Source organism: Fopius arisanus, unplaced genomic scaffold, assembly GCF_000806365.1.
Source record: "Fopius arisanus strain USDA-PBARC FA_bdor unplaced genomic scaffold, ASM80636v1 scaffold00008, whole genome shotgun sequence".
Classification (NCBI taxonomy): domain Eukaryota; kingdom Metazoa; phylum Arthropoda; class Insecta; order Hymenoptera; family Braconidae; genus Fopius; species Fopius arisanus.
Genome location: NW_011887747.1, coordinates 1,824,702 through 1,838,094, shown reverse-complemented (window position 1 = coordinate 1,838,094; position 13,393 = coordinate 1,824,702). Strand labels below are relative to the sequence as shown.

At 38.6% G+C, this 13,393-nt stretch overlaps 1 protein-coding gene across 3 annotated transcripts in view; it reads right to left on the bottom strand.

Moving 5' to 3' along the window:
- The window catches only part of Lar (tyrosine-protein phosphatase Lar), a 144,996-nt gene that overhangs the window by 66,989 nt on the left and 64,614 nt on the right, over positions 1-13,393 (bottom strand). Inside the window, exon 1 of one of the 3 annotated variants that reach the window (XM_011316753.1) lies at positions 1,597-1,630. The exons of the other annotated variants lie outside the window; for them this stretch is intronic. Coding sequence (XP_011315055.1) covers positions 1,597-1,618 — 22 coding nt within the window. The 5' untranslated portion in view covers positions 1,619-1,630. Of the gene's footprint in view, positions 1-1,596; positions 1,631-13,393 lie in introns of those variants that run through there. 3 annotated transcript variants of the gene reach the window in all.

Genomic DNA, 13,393 nt, shown 5'->3' with positions numbered 1-13,393 from the left:
AATATGTATACATATGTATATATATGTATATCGAAGAATAAGAAAACCGGTGCATGGCTGATATCACTCACCCTGCAACTCTTCTTTCTACCCGGGGACAATTGGAAAGTAAAAATTACGATATTGCCACTCGCGTGTAATAAGCTTTAGCGAAGTTTAATAAATATTACTATTTACTATATGGTGAAATTTTCAATGGCAAAATGTGGTATGGACTATGAGCATGACATTTTTTTACTAGAACTATTTAATTATCTCGTTCCAAGAGGCTTATACCCGAAGGATGAACATTCTCAAATGCCGGTAAGAAAGAGATAGAGGCAGGGATGGAATAATCTTTTTTGTTTCCAGCTGTGGAATAAAGCTATGTCCTCATTATTACGGCTTTCTGTTTCCTCAATGGAAATAACCTGGTATTTTCCTTTGAGGAAAATAGGGAAGGCAGTAGTGCAAGAGTAAGAAGAGAGAGAAACAGGAATTCGGTGGAAAGGTGGCCTGCATAAATTTATGTGATTTAACCTTTATCTAGGGATTGGATAATAAAATTCAACGGAGAAATAATGGTGAGTTATACAAGGGACAAGTGTTCGTTCTTCGAATTCCTCTCATTTATACGCAGCAAAAAAAAAAAAATTGTGCCAGAATTTTTCAACTATATAGAATGGTAATTATGTTGCTTTAACATATTTATTCTTTTCCGCTCGGGTTCTGCCTTTGTTTCTCCCGTAGTTATAAATTACAATTTTTTATTTTTATTTATTCTTTTAAATAATGGAAGAAGAAAAACAAGGACAAAGAGGAATTACAAAGGACTGAGGGGGTATGTTTTGATAAGAGAGTCAGGTGGAATGCGAATTAAATGGTTAAACTTGGTCCTCCTGTTCAGCGTTGAATTAGAAGGGGTCTCATATTCTCTCCGTCTTTCTTCTTTGTGTGAATGTCACTCTTGTACCATGAAATACTTTTACTACTAATTGACATTCCGAGTTTTATGAGTGTAACATCCGTGTCTGTAATTTTCCAAGTGAAACATGGTGACAGGTTAGCGGGGTGCCAATGGAAAATACTCTATCAATATTCTTTCAATTTTTATCGAAGTTGATTCGATCTCTTTTTATCATTAAAATCTCAATGTTTATTGCATGAAGTTCAAAGGTATAACGAGAATATAAAATACAATTGAGAGAAAAAAAAAATGGTGAACATAACGGCAAATAGAGTAACAGCACGGGTAAAATGCCTAGAAGACGTTTGAAAGTTGGCGTTCGAGGGTGTTGAGATTTGAATTTTAAACTAAAACCCTTTTCCCTTCGTTGATAAGAGCGAGAGCAATGGCGGACCAAAAATACACATTAGAACATTTGAAATTCAAATGAAGTGAGAAGCACTTTCTGGGACAAGAATCTTTGCATGGAGAGATTGAACTGTGCCCTCATCACCCCATATCACGTCTATTTTAATGGTCAAACGTATGTTACAATAGTGAAGTGGATTCCCCTTTTGCTCACGCCACTTATCCATCGATAATCAAGAGCGTAAGGGATCATATATAGACATTAAATTGATTTAGATTGAAATAGATTTTTCTCCACTTACTTGACATGTACGTGATGAACATTGAGTCGCTGATATTTCCTGGAAGAAAATAACTGAGTCTTGTCGTACTGTCGTCACATTTGACATAATCAGTCTCAGATAATTAATTAGTTCTCCAACAAGTTGCAATAATTATGCTTATCATTACACTTATCAAACATTATTAGCCTTAATGCGAAAGGTACCCATTTTCATAACATTTTCATTACAAGTATATAAATCATATACAGACATGTAAATCCATTGAAAATGTGAATTAAATGGTAATGCTCTTTTATTTTTCATCTTAACAATACCAATTAATTCATGCAGTTTCAATTTTTTTTTAATCCATGTATACACGTACATTTAAAAAAATACAATTTTTACAAACTTGGCGAGCTTTCTAAGGATTTTCAGTCAAATTGAGGAGCTGGAAAAAAAATGGGAACTACACAAGTTGCACTTGAAAGCGAAACCTGTGTGATACCCAAAACGATGACAGATGATTATAGTAAAGTGAGCTTGAGTGGTCTTTGACTAAAAGGGATTCCTTGCGTTTGACATTCCAACCCCCAAAGAATCACAGTGAAATGGAGAAGTTGTGAGTGAAATTCGAGTGGCAAATCCAAACACTTTTCAGAGCCATTACCATCGTGCCACTGAGTCGTATTCCCGTGCAACCAAACCTAAGGAGGTCTTGGCAACTTTTAGAACGCCCCGCTGCCATGCTCATCCCTCTGTATACCCGTCAGTCAACCAAAAACGGATGATCCTTGACAACCAAGAGCACATCAGTTTCATCCTCATCGTCAGAGTTCTCTTCAATATTAGTTTCGGATACCTGCATGTGAATAGTTCTAACTATCTCTCACTAATTGTTGAATCTTTCAACATGCATTTATACAACATTATTTATAAACTGCCCTGTTTGAAAATAGAAACACCACGAGCCCGCGATGCAATGCGCGAAACAGAGAGGAGAGGAAGGAGAGAGTATGGTGTACACAGTGGTGGGACAACATTCGAGCCTTTAACGCACGTAAATGCTAATGTGCAATGTCAGAGACGTGAGGTACTCCGTGTCTGGGTTGTGTTTCATATGCTGATGGCATCGTATTTCAGTCCCTTTCATTCAATTCTAATATTCATCAATTTAACTTTAGTGATCACTCAAAACGATTCCTCTAGATTACCAAACCAAATTACTCGTGATCAATATTCTCGCATACTATTGAACACTCGATTGGAAAAATAGTGGTGAGTAAGAATTAAGATATTTGGAAATCTTAGGAATTATTATAGTACGGTTCAGTGCTCTCATGTTCGCAGAATGTTGACATTAAATTAACGCCGGGTCACGGTACTCCGGGCAATACGTCACGAGAGCCCAGGGCCAGTCCCTGGCGTGACATAATGTGAATCTATTACTCAACCCGTACGTCTCATTACCGCACCGCAGCAGAGATGTTACTCACTCCCTTCTGGACAAAACCTGACCAGTCCTCGGTGGCTCTGGCTATCGTACCCCTCTCTTCTTCTCCCTTTCATATCACCCTACATACCCAACTAACGCTCACGAATTCCAACGCAACGCGTATGAAACATTATTCTGCCAATTATTCACTTCAACTATCACCACCAATTTTCGCTCCACCCAGCTGCAACCGAAAAACCTAACACAGAAAAACGTGAAAATGAGGAGAAATAAAAAAAAATCACCCGAAAATACGCCCGGCAAAATATGTAACCAGTTATTTCAGGGTTAGTTAAATGAGTGCATAACTAAATATGTAATTAGCAGCAATGGCGAATATCTGTTTGTAATTGTTTTGCGTTTTTTGTTCCACAATTTGAGTGGTGTATATTTTATTTTCTTGGATTAACTTTTTTTACCTCCGTAGCGAATGGTTGGATAACGATTTTTCACTGTAAGAAGCAGAGGCAGGTTCAAATTTTCAACAACTCATTCACAATACATGTATTTTTTTCTTTTAAATCTTTTCAAGTCAATGTTAATAATTCAATTGATTGATAATAGAAGCTTCCGGTGAAATACCAATGACATTAAAAAATGAAAAAAAAAATGCTTTTGAATTTTTAACGTGAATTAGAAATTTAGAAGGCGATACTTCTTCATTGAAATTAAAAAAAAAATAGAAAAAAAAATATAGAGCCTTTTATAAAAAAGTGAAAGGAAATCCATCTCGAAATATCTCGAATGGCCGTAAGGATAAGATCCGTAGGAAGAAATCGACCCGCCACCACGATGTCATAACTAAATTTCAGAGATTTCGAGTGAATGCGCGTGCGGAGCTCACACGGACAATCTCATGGATAAAATAATGAGAAGTGTGAAGGATAGATGCAGTTCCACATCTAGATGGGGTATCTCCAATAGCCACCCCCCATGTACCCCTCACGTTTCGCTGGTTAGCACTGAGACGATGTCACTGCACTGGATATGTACGTTGAAGGCTTTACGTGTGAGATGCTGGATTGTCTATGACGTGAGGTAGGTATGGACGTCGTTTACTTGGTTACCACGTTGAGGTCGGGTTAAGCTTAGTGTCTTGTGGGTATGTAACATTTGCCCGACTAACATTGATGACAGGGGAGAGGGAAATGACGGTAGATAGGCTCCTCGGTGCGATGTTGAGAGACAACTGAGAATTCCCGTGAACCATGAAGAGGATCAATTCAAACAGAAGAGTTCATTAGTATTCTCATACCAGAGTTGAGATAAAAAGAGAAGAGGGCACAGTACAGATGGGATGTGAAGAGCAATTCAATGTATACGCATTCGAGAATTTTCCATGTATGAATATTTCCTCTCCCCTTTTTACTTGTGATTCAATTGCAGCTGCCTTTGGATCTGCTCTCAAATGAGTAAAATGGAAACGTATCGATGGAAGTGTATAAATCGGACCTATTGGATCTGCGTAATGACTGACAATCGATGAGATTGGGGCGGTTAACGTTGAAGGTGAGCCAACACACTACGAGAGAACATACAAACGTGATGATGCGGGGGTTGAGCAAGGATTTTAGATAGATAACCCTTAATTCTACGGATGAAGCAGACGGTTGGAGCCCAATGAAATCAGTGGAATATATATTGTACGGTTCCAATCTCCGTTTAAAATCTCTCGACTAATGTTGGGTCGGGTGGGGTTAAGCGTCCATAACACGGTAGGGGATGATTCCTCGTGGGGGTAGCCAACTGATTTAGTACTCACCCGTGGACTATATACTTGAGTTCTCCACCAACGTCGCTTGGCATTTATACCCACACCCTAGGTGCACACTAGATCTCTAACCCATCTCTCCCCCGTAGTTACACTTGAATCCAAGGGGTGTGGTATCTCTTTCGACGTGTGATATTTAATTGTTTGTGATATTTTTCAGGAAGGCTCATTAGTCACTGCGGCGGAATTGAATTTTTTCTCATGCTTTGAAAAAGAGAAAGTGCAGGAGAGATTGCCGGAGATTCTTAAAAAAGTGAAAACTGTGAATCTACCTTTAGACTCTATCGGGTCATTCTATAAATGAGATATTCCATCTGGAAATAGTATTATATATTAGTCTGGAAATAAGTTGGCAGGGAGAATGCTTGGTGGAACTGGACAATTCACTTCTTCTAAATATAGGCTATACTGAGGCTTTAGTAAATCGAATGAAAAGTTTACTGGACAAATGATGCATCCGTAGTAGGAAGTGGTGTATCCTCTTTTATTTGTTTTAATCTCCGGAAATGAGTGGATTTTTATCTATCCTCGTAATCAGAAGCATTATTCTGTGGCCGAGAGAATCTTCGCTGTTAAAATACTGCACTAGCTACTTGACTCACCATTTATTTTCGTACATAGAAAAAAAACTTTTTAAAATATTATTTCCCCTGATTCCCGCAGTTACTATTGAATTTTTTTCATGTAGATATTGATAATTGTAATGATTTGTTGGTTGCAGCAAGTAAATATACTCGAGTTTGAGTGTTCCTTCGGATCGTGGGTCGTGGGTCGTGGGTCGTTGGGTCGTCATGATTGTCTTTAAGAGAAGATGCCGAAAAATGTGAAGTCTTCTGGCATTTTACAAGCGCGTAATGACTCCTGAGGATTATGAGAATGAAGGACTTGAAGAAAATGAGAAGGACGAAGAGTGTAAGTAGACGACAATCGAATCGATCCACAGAGCCGGAAGAGAGAATCGCACACCAAGTAGAATTCACCGGAGACAGCGATTCCAACTCGGATGAGACAAGGAAAAGCGATTTCAATTGTCGTCAGTTCCTTGGCTGCTACTGGGCTTTCTCGCACCGGCAAGCTCCCTCTGTTCTTTCCTCTTGTTCCCTCCATTCACCATACTCGGAGGCACAGTCTCTTCAACGGCCAAGCCACCACCGTCAAGACCGCTAAGGGGGTGGAATTGATTAAATAATTGGCCCCTTAGATTGGGGGCTAGTTGCGGAATGAATACGCTGGCTTTGGGCCAACTACCATGGAGTAGAGCGAAATCGAGAACGAACTACCTCCTCCTCACCCATCACAAATTCTCTATCCTTCTCTCTTTACTCTACCAATCTTAAGGACAAAGTAGTAGTGGAGGAGTTGAAAAGGAGGAGATGGGGCATAGCAGACGGCTTAATAATAGCTTTGATTGGGAGTAGAAAATGTGGTTTGCTGAGCTGAGTATTACTTCCACTTCCTATCTCAAGTGCAAAGTTATATCATCTTACTATTCTTTAACCCTTCCAGTAAGAGAAGCCACCATTATTTTCATTCCGGGTTATTCCACCGTAGAAATCATAAATTCATGAGCATTCCAAAAGGTGAAAATTAAATAGTAAAAATTTTCACGTTAATCCATAAATTAATTCATAAATAGTAAGGGTTTCCAAATTTCAGTAAATATTACTGTGGAAATGGGAATGATTACCATGCACTACATGGGGAGCAAAATATAGTATGCTATGGTGCAGGGATCAATTTAGCGGGTAATGTCGAAGGGATAAAAAACCTTTTTCTAGGTTGTCATGGCATTCCCTCTTCTGGACGTAGTATTTTTTTACTATTTAATTATTTCGGTGCGAGAGGCGAAAGTTGCGATAATGATAGGCAGTTGGGCGGTCGGATCAGTTGACGTACTATTCGTATATAAAATAGGGAGAACAAATTTTTTAATTTAAAAAAATGGGGAAAATACCGATGGACGAGAGAGCAAGAGAAAAAAAGTGGCAAGAGAAGAGAGCAGATCGCCGCATGCGAACCAGAGTCAGGTCGTCAGATAATAGGCATAAATATTCCGTGGCTTTTTCAGATTTATATTTTGCCCTCGTATCAGCGATCTCATTTGCATCGTGAATTTACAGTTACATTTTCGTGGCGTGCAAATTCAGATGCCAAAGCGAGCCACAGGCATGAGAGTGCGAGGTATAAAGGGAAGGGCAGGGGGATGTTATAGAAAAATAGGGAAAAACGAGGTAGGAGATGGAGGGACTTTGAATGAGAGTGAGCTTTAACGTCATCCGTACGGATAGATACAGAGATCCGATATGACTGTCCCAAACAAACTGAGAGAACTGAAAAATGATACATACCAAATGCTGCATCGAATGAAATATTATCGCTTGGTATATGCTGAAGGTATAAGAGAAAAAGGAAATTCAGTTGGTTAAAGATAAAAAAAATATACTGTGTACTTTATTTTTTTCAGGTAATCGATCATCAGGAAAGCAGTTACTGTGGGCTCTACTCCTTTTCCGGTTCGGGTTGGTGAAACAAATCCTTTCAACTCCGGATTGATACAGCATCATGAGTTCTTAGTACGACAAACGATTAACATGTACAGAGAAAAACTTCAAGGAAGTGAAGCAGCGCATTAGGTATGGCATAAACCAGACAGGCAGAGAAAAATAGACGGGACAAGCCAAGCAAAATTAGCAAGAGGAAGAATCAAGGTATAGATCGCAGATGACCGAGGTAAATCAGAGAAGATCTTGACCGAGAATTTAAAAAAAAATTGTCAGAATCCAAAAGCAAAAAGGTTGACGTAGATTTTTATTCGACTTTTATGATTTAAATCGCATACTCCGCATATTCTCCCTCTAGGGGGCAATCGAGTCAGCAGTCGACTTTATGCTTTATTTTTATAGTTGTACGTGCAGCCGTCTCTCTTCTGCATCGGTGTGCCTTTGGATACGATACGTAAGGATGGCGAAACAATAAAAAAAAGGTCAGAGGACGATTTTTTATGGGGATAAACGGTGGGAGATATATTAATGATCAATGGGAAATTATTTCATTGAGTCGTTCTTCTTCTAATGTTCTATACGAATTGGGTTAATGACAATGTCGCCAGCCTGAATCACTTGGTGGTGGTAGTTATAGTAGTCTGGAAGAGACGGGTCACATTAATTATAGATGATAATTCTGTAGCTCACCCGTAACCACTCTCTGATAATTTAGCATCGAAAATCACAGCAAAGCATGAATTGACAATTGTAGACTAAGGTATCGAATCGTTCGATGTGATGACGCAGGGGGTGATAATTGGTATAGCCACGTTATCTCGGAATTCATTCTCCCTGATATCAAGCCATGCTCGATTAAGCTCTTTCCATGGTATTTCAATTATTTCCCGCTTCAGAATAGAGTGATGGTAGCACACAGTTTTATTGTATTTTTGTATCAGCACAAAGCAAATTAATTCGGCAGTTGAAATTGAAGGAAAAATTGGTGTGGCTATGGAAAAAAAAATGGTACAGAGAAAAAGGCAGGAGTAAATAATGAATCAATCGTACAGCAATATAAAAATAACTTGACAAAAAAGAAAATCAACAGTGACGTGTAAATGCAATCCGTTTTCGATTACAACCGGTGGTCTCGGTGTTGTTTGTTCATGAAATGAACAGGGAAAAGAGGAGGAAAGGGGACAAGGGGTTGATTGACTGAAGAATGTTGATATTGATTTCGAAACCACGACGAATGAAATATATGCTTTCCCGGTAGCCGGTGGTATTGCTAAAAAAAAGTCGTAGGACAATTGGAAATTCTTCTATTGAATTTGAATCACTACATGAACAAGCTTTAAGGCCGTTATTTAATGCTTTTGATTCTGAAGATGAGAAAAAAAAATGAGTGAGAATAGGATGGACATTTCATAATCTAGGAGATGATGACCGGAAGCGAAACGATTGTGCAAGTGGAACAAAAGAAACCATCAGTACTTCCAGGGGATTTTAGACAAATGAAAATGACAAAAGGGCGGGAGAATTTCTCCAAAGAACACCGCCGACATGGCTCACTGAAATCACTAGTGATAACATCGCCCAGTAGTTTGTCCTTTCTAGCTTCTTTGAATTGCCATCCGACTCATTCAAAGGCGAGAATTCTCTTAGTCTAGCTTTATAACTGGCTGCTGTGCATTCTGTGACAACCCATAAAAATTATGGAAAGCAAAATAGAAATGTAAAAGTATAATTTCATTATCACGTAAAATGTCATTTTTTATTTTTACGTGATTTTACGTGGCCCAGAATATAAGACAAATTCCATCTTTCCATGGAGTATCACAAGTGGAACCCTTCACCAAGAAGTGAAGTATAGGAAAGATCTGAGTTCGCAACGAATTTATCTCAAGATGAAATTGTCAAAGAACTTGTACTTGGTAAATTTTACCAGAAGAGACGTATTCAGTGGTTCATAATAACGTTTAGACTAGGTATATGGTGAAGTTTAATACGATTCCCAGAAAATGATTTCGCTGACAAATTTGAAATTGCTTCTGTCTCGTCACACGAGACTTAATCAGTTCATGTGTCTCGGCTGTTCTTCACACGGAAACCAATTTTTCTCAAGAAATTTTCAGTGCGGTCACAAGACTCACCTCTGGGATGTTTTCCTCAAATTTAAAAAAGATTGAGAACTCGTGACTGTCACCTTGCGCCAAGAAGACGAAACTGAAATGAAACTCCAGGCGATTATGGTATTTTTCAGTTTGCTCTTCAAAGCACTAAAATAAATCGATACTTTAGTGAAGCTTGCCGATTGTGTTTTTCTTCAGTCATGAAATAGTTCCATGACTGATAGCCCGACCCATCTGTTTTGGTGTTGGCTAATCGTTCTTTAACAGCCAAGCAAATTCAAGGCACACGATACTGAATTATTGTTGAAGTACCCACGCGAAGAGAGCATAAATTCTCCTTTTTTCATTTCTTTCACCTCCTCTCTAATATATTATTTCGGGATTTGAGCTCTCAAAGGGATGGAGGAAGAGAGGGAGCAATCCGATGTAATAACCAGTCATAGGGGGAAGCCGTTGGTAATCGGGGCTCGAGTGGGGTCTGGGTTTTCCCAACAAACCGAGAACTACAGCCTTTCATTCGATTCCGTCTCAAGCCACCTGAAATTCAAAACATCTCAACCATTTGAGGAGCTTTCATTCTCTTGTTGTACGCAGACAACCCTCTTATTTCCCTGGACGAGACTTTGCGAGTTATCGACAATATTTTTTTTTCTCCTTCTTCTTTTCTTTGTATTGAAAATCCATTGCAGGGAATTAATGCCATTGGTGAAATGGCGAATGAGGTGCAAACAAGTTGAAAACAATATATTGCTTTATAAAATTGCTTCTTCCGCTTGATAAAAGAATTGCCACCTGTCTATATTATCTTTTCATGTGCAAGACGTTCGATAATCCTTTTGATCATCGTTTGAATTCTCTTTCCTCTCTTCCCTATTTCTACTGTACTTCCAATCGACCAGGAGAAAATGTGCTATTACTTGCGATAAGATTAACCGTGAGGGCTGTCAGATTGACACGTATATCTTCTCATAAGATTCATCTCAAACAATGAACTCTAACCATCTATTAATAAATGATAGCAATATTAATCATCCAGTATCTCCGGTCACGATCCCCCAAGTTACTCAAAATGACAACTGGATTTCCAAATGGATAGATTTTAATCCCGACCACAACTAACCCAACAGCTTGGATGGATTACAAGCTGTCGCACTGAATGATTTTCTACACACCTATCCAACTCTCCTTCTCATGCCGAAATGAGAATTCTTCACCAAGGCTTGATTAGGCTTTTAGTCTCACAATTCGGGATGAAGGGTGGCATTAATCTCCACACCGACATTGGGGTGCAGAACTGACAAACATCAATTCAAGGAAAGCCACTCTAATCTTCCTGGAAGAAGAGATCGAATGGAAGATATGGAACAAGTATCGAATACAGAATATACCTCCTGTATGTAAATGTGAATTAATTTTTCATAATTCATTTTTCGGTACAATGAACTTAATTACTGGGCTGATATCCGCGGAAAAAAAAATCACACCGTCGCACAAGATTGTACTTGGGTTAAGTTGAGAGTTTATTAAAAAAGAACGGAGTATGACTCCTCTTCTTTATCTCCGACATAGCTTATTTGTACGAAATGAGCACCAATGTGTTTATATACATGCCCCGAAGATGGAAACAGGTGCATGCTCGTTGCTGCATGAGAATATTGTAGCTCCTGGTCCCGCAGGTACTCTTCGTCATCATAAAGCCTATTTCGGCCACGCTGTACTGTATTAAACCTCACATTCTCGTTGGTCCTCTCTCCCTCACTGTTCGGGCTATTCCCTTGGTGGACCCTTTTGCATTCACCATATCCAACTGTTTCGTGCTGGACACTCACAGGCCACACATTCTCATACAACTTCCACCTTCCACCTTTCACATTCCACCCTCACTCTGCCTCACTTAATAATCAGTATTTATCGCAAAAAGTTGAGAGTCGCATATTACATTTCTCCGGTAGTTCCATTTTCATCCTTTGTTGTACGCAAGTGTGACACAAAATTAAGATGAAAATGCCGGACAATAAAATTGCAAAAATAAGAAAATATTTTGGAATTAAAGAAAAAATCAGTATGTGATTGAGGAGGTTAAGCAGAAAAAATAAAAGGCATTACAATCGAAAGAAAATTTGACAATTAAAATCGGTCTATAATAATTTTTAAATAATGTTATTGATGAAGATTCCACCTCCTCAAGATGGTGCGGAAGAAAAGTTGCACGAGAGGGTGATCGAGCCGATGAAGTTAAGACGAAACGAGGCCGTTCAGAATAATGATAAGAATCACCACTGCCGCGATGCCGTGATTCGTGATAAAGTTAATTTTTCACCCCTCGTTAAGGTATTCTCAACCTACTAAGAACAGTGCTAGTGCTAAGAGTCTTGTTAACCGAAATTCACTGACCAACTATTAATGTTCATCTGTAAAAATTTAATTGTTGATTTTCCTCATCCATTCCATTTTTTCAGGCAAATCATTTGACAAGCATTTTTCCCATATTTCTCACATTCTGAATCGAAAGTCTATTTGAGATTAAATTAGTTCTACTATTCTTAATGTATCTGAAAAGTTTGAATAATCGATGCTGTAAATGATGCGTCTCATGCATGAAATTCAATTCACTTTTAAGGAAAGAAATTGCATTAATATTGAGAATAAAAAAAATTACTCAAATTCGCCTAGAATAACCTGAAAATAGGGAGAAACGATGAGATGAAGGTCCATTAGATTCTAACGATTAGAAGGAAGGCTTTTCAACGAGAGTTCCACCTCAGATTCGAAATCGAAGCTCGTTGGCCTCGCCTGAGTGTCTGGCCAGTTTTGGTCTGGCGGTTGATTTTTACCTATGCATTTTACCGACTCATTATACCCTCACTTGGTAAATACGGCAGAGTGAAATTTGCCGTGGAATACTTTACACTCAGCTTTTCTTCCAGCCGTGCTCCTACTATTATTTTTTATTCTTTTATTTCTCTTTTACTTTTCCGTGGCTCGTTAGTTTCAGCCTGCCCAGTAGGAACTTCAGAGCTGGTACTGCCTGCTCCTCGACCCATTTGGATATCCAGAAGAAAGGAAACCTCAGTCTCTTCCTCAGCTGTTCATCTCTAAATTTCCATGGTTAAAGAAGAAATATGGGAACAAATAAAAGGAATAACTAATAATCGCTCTGAGCAGGTCGATTTTGATATACTATGACAATAAAGGTTTCGAATAAATTATTGCGCGATTGTTTTAAAGACAAGCTTTTTGTGCATTTGCGGTTTTCTGATATAGAATAGACTCTGTCGACTACAAAGAGACTTTGCTGTTAATTCATGGACTGAATGCTTAGATGGTAATCATTTTGCTCGCTGTTTCGTACACAAAGTAACAGCAAGATTTTTCCAAGCCCCTGCAAAAAATAGGTGATATGAAAAGAAGACACAGCAGCCCAGGAAATAAACAGCACGGTAAATGTATGGATGCGAGAAAAGTATTGTAACGTGGCAGCCAGGGTTTTTTCCTTTTACCGATCCTTTCCAGATTATTTTCCCTCTGGAAAATTCCGCTGCCACGGCCCTGTGGACCTCAGTCACGTACAAGGTGGGAAATTCCACTGGAGGTGTCTTTTGACACTGAATATTTACGTTTCCTTCAGCTCTCAATATTTTCAATAATCAGATCTCAACGTTTCAATCATTTGTCCTGGCCTACAATATTAATATCCACTGAGATGTTAACAGTTGAATAAAAAAAAAATTCCATTCCAAAATTTTCTAAATATTTTTAGCTGCTAGCTTTAATATACGGATTTCATGTATTACTAAAAATTAGAATTATCCTCTGGGCTCCTGAAAATTATCGGCTAACTACCCAGGAAACTTCATACATGTTCGGTTATTAATAATAGAATGAAAGGAGGACCATTAATCCACAGCGGAATATTCCAGAAAATTAAAATTTCACCAATTCCAATTTTATTTAA